Below are 15,000 nucleotides of genomic sequence, written 5' to 3'. Positions count from 1 at the left end.
TACTGTATCATACTCTACTCTATAACCTGGCATACTGTTTCATACTCTACACTATAACCTGGCATACTGTTTCATACTCTACTCTATAACCTGGCATACTGTTTCATACTCTACTCTATAACCTGGCATACTGTTTCATACTCTACTCTATAACCTGGCATACTGTTTCATACTCTACTCTATAACCTCATACTCTACTCTATAACCTCATACTCTACTCTATAACCTCATACTCTACTCTATAACCTGGCATACCGTTTCACTAGTAGTAGACAGTACTCAATTGTAGTAGACGGTACTTTAATCTGGCATATTGTACTGAATCACTAGTAGTAGACAGTACTATAATCTGGCATACTGTAATTAATCACTATTAGAATACAGTACTATATTCTGGCATACTGTAATGAATCACTAGTAGTAGACAGTACTATATTGAGGCATACTGTAATGAATCACTAGTAGTAGACAGTACTATATTCTGGCATACTGTAATGAATCACTAGCAGTAGACGGTACTATAATCTGGCATTCTGTAATTAATCACTAGTCGTAGACAGTACTATAATCTGGCATACTGTAATTAATCACAAGTAGTAGACGGTACTATAATCTGGCATACTGTAATTAATCACAAGTAGTAGACGGTACTATAATCTGGCATACTGTAATTAATCACTAGAAGTAGAAGGTACCAAAAGGGATGGTACTGGTTCTAATGTCAACTATTACACAGATTTGACAACATTGGTTTATCCATGTCTGGCTGTGAAGTCACCATAGTGAAATCACAATAGGCCCATCGTATCCTCTGCCTTCTCGAATGAACGGCACAAACTATAGATGAAGGCAAGGCCTCTTCTGTTCCCTCGTCACAGTCTCTATCCTTTTCAGTGGTCATTCAATCACCAGTCGATAAGAAGTTGTGCGAGAGCAAGGTGGCCTACAAACCTGACTCAGTTACACCAGCTCTGTCAGGAGGAACGGGACAAAATTCATCCAAATGCTTGTGATAGGCTGCCCGAAACGTTTGACCCAAGTTAAGCAATTTAAAGGCACTGCTACCAAATACTAACTGAGTGTGTGTAAACTTCTGATCCACTGGGAGTGTGATGAAATAAATAAAAAGCTGAAATAAATCACTCTCTCTTCTACATAACTATTACATCTACATAACTATTACATAACTATTACATCTACATAACTATTACATCTACATAACTATTACATAACTATTACATCTACATAACTATTACATCTACATAACTATTACATCTACATAACTATTACATAACTATTACATCTACATAACTATTACATAACTATTACATAACTATTACATCTACATAACTATTACATAACTATTACATAACTATTACATCTACATAACTATTACATAACTATTACATAACTATTACATAACTATTACATCTACATAACTATTACATAACTATTACATCTACATAACTATTACATCTATATAACTATTACATAACTATTACATCTACATAACTATTACATCTACATAACTATTACATAACTATTACATCTACATAACTATTACATAACTATTACATCTATATAACTATTACATCTACATAACTATTACATAACTATTACATCTACATAACTATTACATAACTATTACATCTACATAACTATTACATAACTATTACATAACTATTACATCTACATAACTATTACATAACTATTACATCTATATAACTATTACATCTACATAACTATTACATCTACATAACTACACATCTACATAACTATTACATCTACATAACTATTACATCTACATAACTATTACATCTATATAACTATTACATCTACATAACTATTACATAACTATTACATAACTACACATCTACATAACTATTACATAACTATTACATCTATATAACTATTACATCTACATAACTATTACATAACTATTACATCTACGTAACTATTACATAACTATTACATCTATATAACTATTACATCTACATAACTATTACATCTACATAACTATTACATAACTATTACATCTATATAACTATTACATCTACATAACTATTACATCTATATAACTATTACATAACTATTACATCTATATAACTATTACATCTACATAACTATTACATCTACATAACTATTACATAACTATTACATCTATATAACTATTACATCTACATAACTATTACATAACTATTACATCTATATAACTATGACATCTACATAATTATTACATAACTATGACATCTACATAACTATTACATAACTATTACATCTATATAACTATTACATAACTATTACATCTACATAACTATTACATAACTATTACATCTACATAACTATTACATCTATATAACTATTACATCTATATAACTATTACATAACTATTACATCTATATAACTATTACATAACTATTACATCTATATAACTATTACATAACTATTACATCTATATAACTATTACATCTACATAACTATTACATGACTATTACATCTACATAACTATTACATAACTATTACATCTACATAACTATTACATCTACATAACTATTACATAACTATTACATCTACATAACTATTACATAACTATTACATCTATATAACTATTACATCTACATAACTATTACATAACTATTACATAACTATTACATAACTATTACATACATCTACATAACTATTACATCTACATAACTATTACATCTACATAACTATTACATCTACATAACTATTACATCTATATAACTATTACATCTACATAACTATTACATCTATATAACTATTACATCTACATAACTATTACATAACTATTACATCTATATAACTATTACATCTACATAACTATTACATAACTATTACATCTACATAACTATTACATAACTATTACATCTACATAACTATTACATCTACATAATTATTACATCTATATAACTATTACATCTACATAACTATTACATCTACATAACTATTACATAACTATTACATCTACATAACTATTACATCTACATAACTATTACATCTACATAACTATTACATCTACATAACTATTACATCTACATAACTATTACATAACTATTACATCTACATAACTATTACATCTACATAACTATTACATCTACATAACTATTACATCTACATAACTATTACATCTACATAACTATTACATCTACATAACTATTACATCTACATAACTATTACATCTACATAACTATTACATCTACATAACTATTACATCTACATAACTATTACATCTACATAACTATTACATCTACATAACTATTACATCTACATAACTGGCCCATAGGGTTGATCAGGTTCATCAGGTCTATTCGGTCCAGCAGGTTCAGTTGATTTTTGAGACAGAAGAATGTCTCTCCAGGATGGATGAGCTGAAAAGTCCTCAGGGTTTGTTAGACGGTCTCTTGGTGCGCTGCTTTTCTTCGCCGTAGAAGAACATCGACGGAAGTAACAAGTCCCACTCTGTGCAGCACAAACACTCATCATCGGTTGCCTTGGGTTGACATGCCTACGAGAATACGCAACAGTTGGCTGCCTCCCAGGATTTTTTTTTTTCACGAAAAAACACAAAGTCTCACAGAAAGAGAGGCCAGTCAGAACCCAAAGTAAATGAGGAAGTTGATAGAATCTTGCTTCTTCTTACGGTCGGCAAAAATTAACAAATATACAAATGTATAAAATATTGATAACGATGTACAGTGGGGCAAAAAAGTATTTAGTCAGCTACCAATTGTGCAAGTTCTCCCACTTAAAAAGATTAGAGAGGCCTGTAATTTTCATCATAAGTACACTTCAACTATGACAGACAAAATGAGAAAAAAAATCCAGAAAATCACATTGTAGGATTTTTAATGAATTTATTTGCAAATTATGGTGTAAAATAAGTATTGACTAAGTACTAAATAAATGTATAACTTTAGAATAAAAATGACAAAACAACCAGCTTTGGAGATAAAGTATGTTTCTCTGCGTTTGAGAGGAGCTGGCTAGTAGATACCCATAGACTTCCACCAATTCAGCTAAGCTAACAATATGCTAACTTCAATTTCCTTCAAACTGCACGCAGAGACATTCAAGTGGTGTCTATGGGTTTGTCTGACTGGATATGTGTGTCCCCAAATACTTAAGTATACCTTTAATTATTATTATTAACTATTATTATTAATTATTTAATTAGTTATATTACACAAATGTCCCTTTGGTGGACAAAACGTGATACTGTAACGGCGTTCTTCGTTTGTCGAAAGAGAGTCGGACCGAAATGCAGCGTGGTGGTTACTCATGACTTTAATGAATGAATCGAGATACTGAAAGATACAAAAACAACAAACGGAACGTGAAACCTATTACAGCCTATCTGGTGAAACTACACAGAGACAGGAACAATCACCCACGAACTACAAAGTGAAACCAGGCTACCTAAATACGGTTCCCAATCCGAGACAATGAGAATCACCTGACTCTGATTGAGAACCGCCTCAGGCAGCCAAGCCTATACTAGACACACCCCTAATCAACCACAATCCCAATGCCTACAAAAACCCCAATACGACAATACAATAACCCCATGTCACACCCTGGCCTGAACAAATAATTAAAGAAAACACAAAATACTAAGACCAAGGCGTGACAGATAATATATTTCACAAGCTTGCATTTTCACCACAGAAAACTGAGTGGCACATGAAACTCTGGATAACAGTTGATGGCCGCACAACATGTACATCAATTTGAGAGTCGAACTTTACAGCTCATTCGGAAAGTGACTTTTTTCCACGTTGTTAACTTACAAAATTCTAAAATCCTCATCAATCTACACACGAAACCCCATAATGACAAAGCAAACACATCTTTTTAGAAATGTGCTCAGTAGTTTGTTGAAGCACCTTCGGCAGCAATTACAGTCTTAAGTCATCTTGGGAATGACACTATAAGCTTGGCAAACATGTATTTGGGGAGTTTCTCAAGCTCTGTCAGGTTGTATAGGGAGCATCGCTGTACAGCTATTTTCAGGTCTCTCCAGAGACATTCGATCGGGTTCAAGTCTGGGCTCTGGCTGGGCCACTCAAGGACATTCAGAGACTTGTCCCAAAGCCACTCCTGCATTGTCTTGTCTGTGTGATTAGGGTCATTGTCCTGTTGGAAGGTGAACCTTCGCCCCAGTCTGAGGTCCTGAGCACTCTGGAGCAGGTTTTCATCAAGGATCTCTCTGTACTTTGCTCTCTCCGTTCATCTTTCTCTCGATCCTGACTAGTCTCCGAGTCCCTGCCACTGAAAAACCCCCACAGCATGATGCTACCACGACCATGCTTCACCGTAGGGATGGTGCCAGGTTTCCTCCAGACATGATGCTTGGCATTCAGGTCAAAGAGTTCTATCTTGCTTTCATCAGACCAGAGGATCTTGTTTCTCATGGTGTCAGAGGCTTCCAACTGGCAACTCTACAATAAAGGCGTGATTGGTGGAGAGCTGAAGAGATGGTTGTCCTTCAACCAAGTTGTAGAAAAATCTCAAGGATGGTCAATGGAAACAGGAAGCACCTGAGCTCAATTTCAAGTCTCAAAGCAAATGATCTGAATACTTATGTAAATAAGGTAACACATTTCCAGACATTTCTAAAAACCTATTTTCGCTATGTCATTATGGGGATTTGTGATGTCATCATGGGGTATTGTGATGTCATTATGGGGTATTGTGATGTCATTATTGGGTATGATGATGTCATTATGGGGTATTGTGATGTCATTATGGGGTATTGTGATGTTATTATTGGGCATTGTGTGTGGATTGACGAGGACATTTTTTCATTTTATCCATTTTAGAATAAGGCATAACTGTAGCATAACAAAATGTGGAAAAGGGGTCTGAATACTTTCCAAATGCAATGTACTGAACAACCAACCAGTGTTGATATCCAATGCCAGGTCGTGATTCGTTGAAGTTAAATAACAAACCAGCCTCCCAGAATCTCCATCCAACATTCTAGAATTTAGATAACTGTCTCCAACAAATTCTCTTCAAACCTAAAAATGATTCTCAGGTTTTGCCCTTTGTAAACAGCACATACATAAAAATGCTGCTCCGTGTTCATTTCATTTCAACATAATATCAATGGGAGTGATTGACATAAAAACATTTAGGTTACCCTTACCGTGTTCAAAATGTAACTAGGTGTCTCCTACAAGTTGTCCCCTAACCAGTGATTATCTCCAGATTATCCTACAAATTCCTTGGTGTCCACATCAACCAACGAACTATCATGGTCCAAACACACCAAGACAGTCATGAAGAGGGCACGACAAAACCTATTCCCCCTCAGGAGACTGAAAAGATCCACATTGTATATAGCCTCCACATTGACTCTGTACCGGTACCCCCTGTATATAGCCTCCACATTGACTCTGTACCGGTACCCCCTGTATATAGCCTCCACATTGACTCTGTACCGGTACCCCTGTATATAGCCTCCACATTGACTCTGTACCGGTACACCCTGTATATAGCCTCCACATTGACTCTGTACCGGTACCCCCTGTATATAGCCTCCACATTGACTCTGTACCGGTACCCCCTGTATATAGCCTCCACATTGACTCTGTACCGGTACCCCCTGTATATAGCCTCCACATCGCCTCTGTACCGGTACCCCCTGTATATAGCCTCCACATTGACTCTGTACCGGTACCCCCTGTATATAGCCTCCACATTGACTCTGTACCGGTACCCCCTGTATATAGCCTCCACATTGACTCTGTACCGTAGCACCCTGTATATAGCCTCCACATTGACTCTGTACCGGTACCCCCTGTATATAGCCTCCACATTGACTCTGTACCGGTACCCCCTGTATATAGCCTCCACATTGACTCTGTACCGGTACCCCCTGTATATAGCCTCCACATTGACTCTGTACCGGTACCCCCTGTATATAGCCTCCACATTGACTCTGTACCGGTACCCCCTGTATATAGCATCCACATTGACTCTGTACCGGTACCCCCTGTATATAGCATCCACATTGACTCTGTACCGGTACCCCCTGTATATAGCCTCCACATTGACTCTGTACCGGTACCCCCTGTATATAGCCTCCACATTGACTCTGTACCGGTACCCCCTGTATATAGCCTCCACATTGACTCTGTACCGGTACCCCCTGTATATAGCCTCCACATTGACTCTGTACCGGTACCCCCTGTATATAGCCTGTCTGTCAACCTGATTTCCCCCAGAATTGATATCAGTGATTTATTGCCACTTGTCTGCATGTGCAGTTCATTATTATTTCTATTGTTGCACATGTATGTGTCGATAGTACATTTGATGTTTTTCAATATATCACAGCGTTTTTGCATTTTGGTTATTGATGTGGGCACGTTAAACCTGTGTTTTGACATTGGGCTACATATCGAAATCTCTTGTGAACCGGAAGCTGTGACAGTCTAGTCACCTAGAGGTTAGAGCGTTGGGCCAGTAACCAGCAGGTAGTCTAGTGGTTAGAGTGTTGGGCCAGTAACCAGCAGGTAGCCTAGTGGTTAGAGTGTTGGGCCAGTAACCAGCAGGTAGCCTCATGGTTAGAGTGTTGGGTCAGTAACCAGCAGGTAGCCTAGTGTTTAGAGCGTTGGGCCAGTAACCAGCAGGTAGCCTAGTGGTTAGAGCGTTGGGCCAGTAACCAGCAGGTAGCCTAGTGTTTAGAGCGTTGGGCCAGTAACCAGCAGGTAGCCTAGTGGTTAGAGTGTTGGGCCAGTAACCAGCAGGTAGCCTAGTGGTTAGAGCGTTGGGCCAGTAACCAGCAGGTAGCATAGTGGTTAGAGTGTTGGGCCAGTAACCATCAGGTAGCCTAGTGGTTAGAGCGTTGGGCCAGTAACCAGCAGGTAGCCTAGTGGTTAGAGTGTTGGGCCAGTAACCAGCATGTAGCCTAGTGGTTAGAGTGTTGGGCCAGTAACCAGCAGGTAGCATAGTGGTTAGAGTGTTGGGCCAGTAACCAGCAGGTAGCCTAGTGGTTAGAGCGTTGGGCCAGTAACCAGCAGGTAGCCTAGTGGTCAGAGTGTTGGGCCAGTAACCAGCAGGTAGCCTAGTGGTTAGAGCGTTGGGCCAGTAACCAGCATGTAGCCTAGTGGTTAGAGTGTTGGGTCAGTAACCAGCAGGTAGCCTAGTGGTTAGAGTGTTGGGCCAGTAACCAGCAGGTAGCCTAGTGGTTAGAGTGTTGGGCCAGTAACAGCAGGTAGCCTCATGGTTAGAGCGTTGGGCCAGTAACCAGCAGGTAGCCTAGTGGTTAGAGCGTTGGGCCAGTAACCAGCAGGTAGCCTAGTGGTTAGAGCGTTGGGCCAGTAACCAGCATGTAGCCTAGTGGTTAGAGTGTTGGGCCAGTAACCAGCAGGTAGCCTCATGGTTAGAGTGTTGGACTAGTAACTGAAAGGTTGCTAGATTGAATCCCCGAGCTGACAAGGTTAAAATCTGACATTCTGCCCCTGAACAAGGCAATTAACCCACTGTTCCAAGGCCGTCATTGTAAATAAGAATGTGTTCTTAAAAACTTCTTATGGCTGGGGGCAGTATTGAGTATCTTGGATGAATAAGGTGACCAGAGTAAACTACCTGCTCCTCAGTCCCAGTTGCTGATATATGCATATTATTAGAAAACACTCTGAAGTTTCTATAACTGTTTGAATGATGTCTGTGAGTATAACAGAACTCATATGGCAGGCGGCAAAAACCTGAGAAGGAATCCAAACAGGAAGTTGGAAATCTGAGGTTGGTCGATTTTCAACTCAGCCCCTATTGAAAATGCGGTGGGATATTGGTTATGTTGCGCTTCCTAAGATGTCAACCGTCTTTACAAACTTTTTGGGGGGCTTCTACTGTGAAAGGGGGCTGAATGAGAGGGGAATGAGTCAGGTCTATTAGCAGCCGCAAGCTGGTAACGCGCATTCACATCCCATTCCATTTGCTTTTCTGAAGACAAAGGAATTCTCCGGTTGGAACATTATTGAAGATTTATGATAAAAACAGTTTTCCTAAATCTTTATCAGCAAGGACAGTGGTAGTGGGAAAACACAGATTACTTTTTCTTTTTTGGGGGGAGGCAGGGGGGCGTTGGGGGCACCGTGAAAGCTATTTAAGATTCTATCAACTGGGTCTAATGCACTACGCAACCCAAGGTGAAATACTGCCAAAGTGATTGCTCTCTCAAACTATAAAATCACTGCAATGTTACCAATCCCGTCTCTATAGCAAATGTTCCTGTCCTTTTAAACAGGGCCTGACACCTCCCTCCAAGACACCCAATCAGGATTTGCCGTACCCCGCTAGCCTCACTCTCCTTGTTCGAGTGATAAACCACCCCGGCGAACAATGTACTTTATATACAGTATCTCCCAGGCGGCACAGCGGTATAAGGCACTGCATCTCAGTGCTACAGACCCTGGTTCGATCCCGGGCTGTATCACAACCGGCTGTGACCGGGAGTCCGCGAACAATTGGCCCCGCGTCGTTTGGGTTATGGGAAGGTTTGTAAAAATATTAATTTGTTCATTACTGACTTGCCTAGTGAAATCCTAGAGCGTGAATGTATATCTGATAATGCAAGCTAGTGCTAAAGCCATTTCCTTTTCTAAATGACAAACCCGTTTTGGAGATTTCTGGTATATTGGAATAGTCCAGCCATTGTTACCAGATTTTAGTACAACTTTGGAAATTAATGTTGATGTTTTTTTTTTAAATCCCTTAAACTTTAGTTGAAAATTACTGTATCTTAAGATGAATGCACTAATTGTAAGTCACTCTGGATAAGAGAGTCTGCTAAATTACTAAAATGTAAAATGTAAAGAGAGAAAGATCATCTCACCTTCACAGCGTGGCACAGCGTTGTCCCAGACCACGTTTCCATCCTTCAGGATACAGGAGACAGTCTGGGAGCCATGGGTCTTCACAAAGCCCTCCTCACACAGGAAGGAGATGGAGCTGCCCAGCTGAAGGTTCTCGCCAAACCTCTTCCCATTCACTGGAACCCCCGGGTCTGGACACTCATTGTGGCGGAACGCTGAGAGAGAGAGAGAGAGAGAGAGAGAGAGAGAGAGAGAGAGAGAGAGAGAGAGAGAGAGAGAGAGAGAGAGAGAGAGGTCAAGGTCTGTCATTGAGTTGGAGTTTGGAGATGAAGTAGTTGGATGATGGGCAGATGTGATTGTGTGTGTTTGAGGATTGATTTTAGAAAGTGTGTGTTCGTGATGGTGGGAGAGTGCTGTGTGTGTAACCGGTGTGAAATGGCTAGCTAGTTAGCGGGGTGCACTCTAATAGCGTTTCAATCAGTGAAGTCACTCGCTCTGAGACCTTGAAGCAGTTGTTTCCCTTGCTCCCTTGCTCTGCGAAAAATATGCAGCCCTTCCACACCAGATAACATGGTGGAAATGATGCATTGATAGAGAGAGAGAGAGAGAGAGAGAGAGGGAGAGAGAGAAACAGAGAGACAGAGAGACAGAGATTCTTACAGACAGACAGACAGACAGACAGACAGACAGACAGACAGACAGACAGACAGACAGACAGACAGACAGACAGACAGACAGACAGACAGACAGACAGACAGACAGACAGACAGACAGACAGACAGACAGACAGACAGACAGACAGACAGACAGACAGACAGACAGACAGACAGACAGACAGACAGACAGACAGACAGACAGACAGACAGTGTATTCTATTGGAGACCAGTGTATTCTATTGGAGACCAGTGTATTCTATTGGAGACCAGTGTATTCTATTGGAGACCAGTGTATTCTATTGGAGACTAGTGTATTCTATTGGAGACCAGTGTATTTAATATGTATTTTATAATGAGTTTTCCTTAATTAAAATTCATTTTTAATTTGGCATTAGTTTCCTTGGTTTGTTATGTTTATTTTCCTTGTAAATTTCATCTAATTTACCTTTGTCTGGTTGCCTTGGAGATGAGAATCGGCCTCATTAACGAGCTTCCTGTCAGGTTAGAGTGGAGAGCTCACCTCCTAAGTACATGGTGACAGACCCTGCACATTGTCTCTGTGCTGCTTGTTGCTACTTGGCTACCTGCCAAACTTGTTTAGCTTTTTCCTCTTACCATTTAATCAAACTCTGTATTTAACAAGTCAACCAATGTCTTATTGTTGACCTCCTATAAGTTACATTGTCATTGCAGTCGCTGTACTCATAATATACAGGAGAACTATCACACTGTGGTGAGGAGAGCAGAGTTGCAAGCCGAGCTTCAGACAAAATCGTTAGGCAAGGGAAATGTAAATGTAGGAAACGATGAAACAGCGTCTGTGCCAGCAGTAAATACAGAGAGTAACATTAGTATAAATCCCCTCGCACGGTCCCCGCAGCCAGACAAAACAGTTCCTTTAGGCAGACGATCTTCTCATGACTTTTAGAAAAACAGGCTGTCAGCTCAACTAAATAATGCTGTCAATTATATAATGCTGTCAACTATATAATGCTGTCAGCTATATAATGCTGTCAACTATATAATGCTGTCAACTATATAATGCTGTCAACTATATAATGCTGTCAACTATATAATTGTCATATAAATGCCGGATTATGTAATATGACATGCTATTCAATAAAATAATTTATCCGTAATTAATATCACCTGATTGAGCGAATCATGTAAATGTAATTAACTGGAGAGTCGGGCACCACAAAATAATATTTATAGAGCTGTTATCTTCCGAATAAACTCTTAAAGGCCTAGTAATATTTTACATCCATAGCAGTCAACATTAATCTTCATCTTACTTCAGTCTCATCTGAAAGTTGTAAATTCTTGGTTATCTGCATGAACCCTGGCCAACAAGTTGAATCAGCAATACAAAATTGGGTTTAATACTTTATTTACTAAATACCTCACTAATCACACACATAATTAATCATAACTTGATTACAAATGACGTCATAAAGGAAAACGTCCCTAGCGGGCGGAACAGATATGACAGCTTGTTACACAAAAGAAAAGGGGCTGGGTTGAGTGAAAGAGTGGGAAGACTGAGGAACAAAGGGAGAAGCCATGCTATCGTAAATACAGTATCTTATGCATTCTAAATTACCGCACATTTGGAAAAGGAAAATGCAATAAATATTTACTCTGAGCTGCGCTTCAGTAGGTTGGTGGTAGATGGAAGACCGTGTTGCCAAACCAAGTCCTTTAAAGAATGTCTCTGGTGGTCAATTGGATACGTTGTAGTAATGTCGTTGTGTGGTAGATGGGATACTCTGTCTGTTCCTTCCTAACCTGCGTTTCCAGCTGTGGTCGCTAACTCAACGGCTAGGAGGTTCACTTCTGTAGTGAATAAGAGTTCAAAAGCTCATGTTAATGTTGGCTTTGTTCTGTAATTATTATCTGAACCATTCTGACATAGGACTGTCATCCTACCTCATCTTAACAGGAAGTTATGTTGTTGTCTTTTAGGTCCCAGTTGTTGTTGCTAGTCAACTTTCAGTAGATACCGCCATGAGTATCTTTCAGAACCTAAATCCTAAAACCCCACTTGATTAATTTTGGTTGTGGTCAGTGACTCTTTGTTAGTTCCCCCTTCTCTCTGAGCGACATTGTTTGGTTTTCTAGCATTGTTTGGTTTCTAGGGAACGTAACACTCTACAGCAGAATCGCACAACTCAATCGCTGGTTGAAAACTGTCCATCCCATAATATATATTTGTAGATAATGGGCCCTCTTTCTGGGAACCGCAGACAGGACACACAAAACAGGACCAAGCCTGACATGCAGAGGAGTGACGGACTCCATCCTAGCTGGCTTTCATCTTATCTACCAACATAGACAGGGCTCTAACTCCTTTTAGCTCCACAAGGAGATGGGTGCAGGCTAGGCAGCAGGCTGTTAGCCAGCCTGTTAGCTTAGTGGAGTCTGCCACTAGCACAGTCAGTCTAGTCGGGTCAGTGTTGGTCTTATCAATCTCACTGGAATAAAGACCTCCTCCATTCCTGTCATTATTGAAAGAGATTGTGATATCTCACATCTCAAAATAGGGCTACTTAATGTTAGATCTTTCACTTCCAAGTTATAGTTTATGAACTAACCACTGATCATAATCTTGATGTGATTGGTCTGACTGAAACATGATGAATTGACTGTGTTAAAATGAGGCCTTTCCTCCTGGTTACACAAGTGACCATATCCCCCCTGCGCATCCCGCGAAGGCGGAGGTGTTGCTAACATTTACGATAGCAAAAAGACAGCGTTTTCTGAGCATCTAGTCATGAAATCCATACAGCTCCTCAATCACTTTTTATAGCTACTGTTTACAGGCCCCCTGGGCCATATACAGCGTTTTTCACTGAGTTCCCTGAATTCCTATCGGACCTTGTAGTCATAGCAGATAATATTCTAATCTTTGGTGACTTTAATATTCACATGGAAAAGTCCACAGACCCACTCCAAAAGGCTTTCGGAGCCATCATCGACTCAGTGGGTTTTGTCCAACATGTCTCCGGACCTACTCACTGCCACAGTCATACTTTGGACCAAGTTTTGTCCCGTGCAATAAATATTGTGGATCTTAATGTTTTTCCTCATAATCCTGGACTATCGGACCACAATTTTACAATCGCAACAAATAATCTGCTCAGACCCCAACCAAGGTTAATCAAAAGTCGTAGTATAAATTCTCGGACAATCCAAAGATTCCTAGAAGCCCTTCCAGACTCCGTCCACCTACGCAAGGACGTCAGAGGACAGCACTCAGTTAACCACCTAACTGAGGACAGGAAACAGGAAGTCTTCCAACCAGCTTGGAAAGATGGTACCATGCAAAATCAAAGAGCCCTCGCTGTTGCTCAATCAACCTTACTTTCACAACCTGATTGAGGAGAATCACTACAAATCAAAGAGCCCTCGTTGTTGCTCAATACAACCTTACTTTCACAACCTGATTGAGGAGAATCACTACAAATCAAAGAGCCCTCGTTGTTGCTCAATACAACCTTACTTTCACAACCTGATTGAGGAGAATCACTACAAATTAAAGAGCCCTCGCTGTTGCTCAATCAACCTTACTTTCACAACCTGATTGAGGAGAATCACTACAAATCAAAGAGCCCTCGTTGTTGCTCAATCAACCTTACTTTCACAACCTGATTGAGGAGAATCACTACAAATCAACGTTCCCCAAGTGAGGACGGCTTTCACTTCAGCTTCACGATCATTAGAAATACTTTTATGGACTCCTCTTTGAATCTGCACAGAACAGGACCTAAGATCAATGAAGCCACTCAAGTTTTTTTTATCCTGTTATCTCTCAACACTTTTACTAAAATAGTCTTGGCCTCTACACCTTCAAGCTGCATACTGGACCCTATTCCAACTAAACTAATGAAAGAACTGCTTACTGTGCTTCCTGTAAATGGCTCCCTATCTGTCGGATGTGAACCAAACTCACTAAAAGTGGCATCATTAAAAGCCTCTCTTTTATTAAAAGCCAAACCTTGACCTGGAAAATAAAACAAAAACTATTGGCCTACTATCGAATCTCCAATTCCTAAAAAATAATAACATGTAACAAGCTGTTGCACAGCAACTCACTGCCTTCCTGAAGACACATAGTCAAACGCTTCAGTCTGATTTTTGACCCCATCATAGCACTGAGACTGCAGGAGTAGAAGCACTGTGGCTAGAAAAAACTCCCTAGAAAGGCCAAAGCCTAGGAAGAAACCTAGAGAGGAACCAGGCTATGACGGGTGGCCAGTCCTCTTCTGGCTGTGCCGGGTGGAGATTATAACAGAACATGGCCAAGATGTTCAAATGTTCATATTAGATGATGCTTACCAATTGATGGGTGTGAAAGAAATTATATAACAACCCCCCAGACACATCTAGCTAAGTAGTTGGGTCATTAGTGTCTAGACATGTACTCAAGTTAATGAAATACTATAGATGGCCGTAATCACCCCCTAAACACACCTGGCTAACATGATGGGTCATGCCTG

General features: G+C 39.8%; 1 protein-coding gene across 1 annotated transcript in view; it reads right to left on the bottom strand.

Moving 5' to 3' along the window:
- LOC124012291 (CUB and sushi domain-containing protein 2-like) overlaps positions 1–15,000 on the bottom strand; it is a 463,539-nt gene that overhangs the window by 336,388 nt on the left and 112,151 nt on the right. The window contains exon 10 of the mRNA XM_046325753.1: positions 9,866–10,060. Within this exon, the coding sequence (XP_046181709.1) occupies positions 9,866–10,060 (195 nt within the window). The remainder of the gene's footprint in view (positions 1–9,865; positions 10,061–15,000) is intronic.

This window comes from Oncorhynchus gorbuscha, linkage group LG24 (assembly GCF_021184085.1).
Source record: "Oncorhynchus gorbuscha isolate QuinsamMale2020 ecotype Even-year linkage group LG24, OgorEven_v1.0, whole genome shotgun sequence".
Classification (NCBI taxonomy): Eukaryota; Metazoa; Chordata; class Actinopteri; order Salmoniformes; family Salmonidae; genus Oncorhynchus; species Oncorhynchus gorbuscha.
This window is presented reverse-complemented; position numbering and strand designations above follow the sequence as displayed.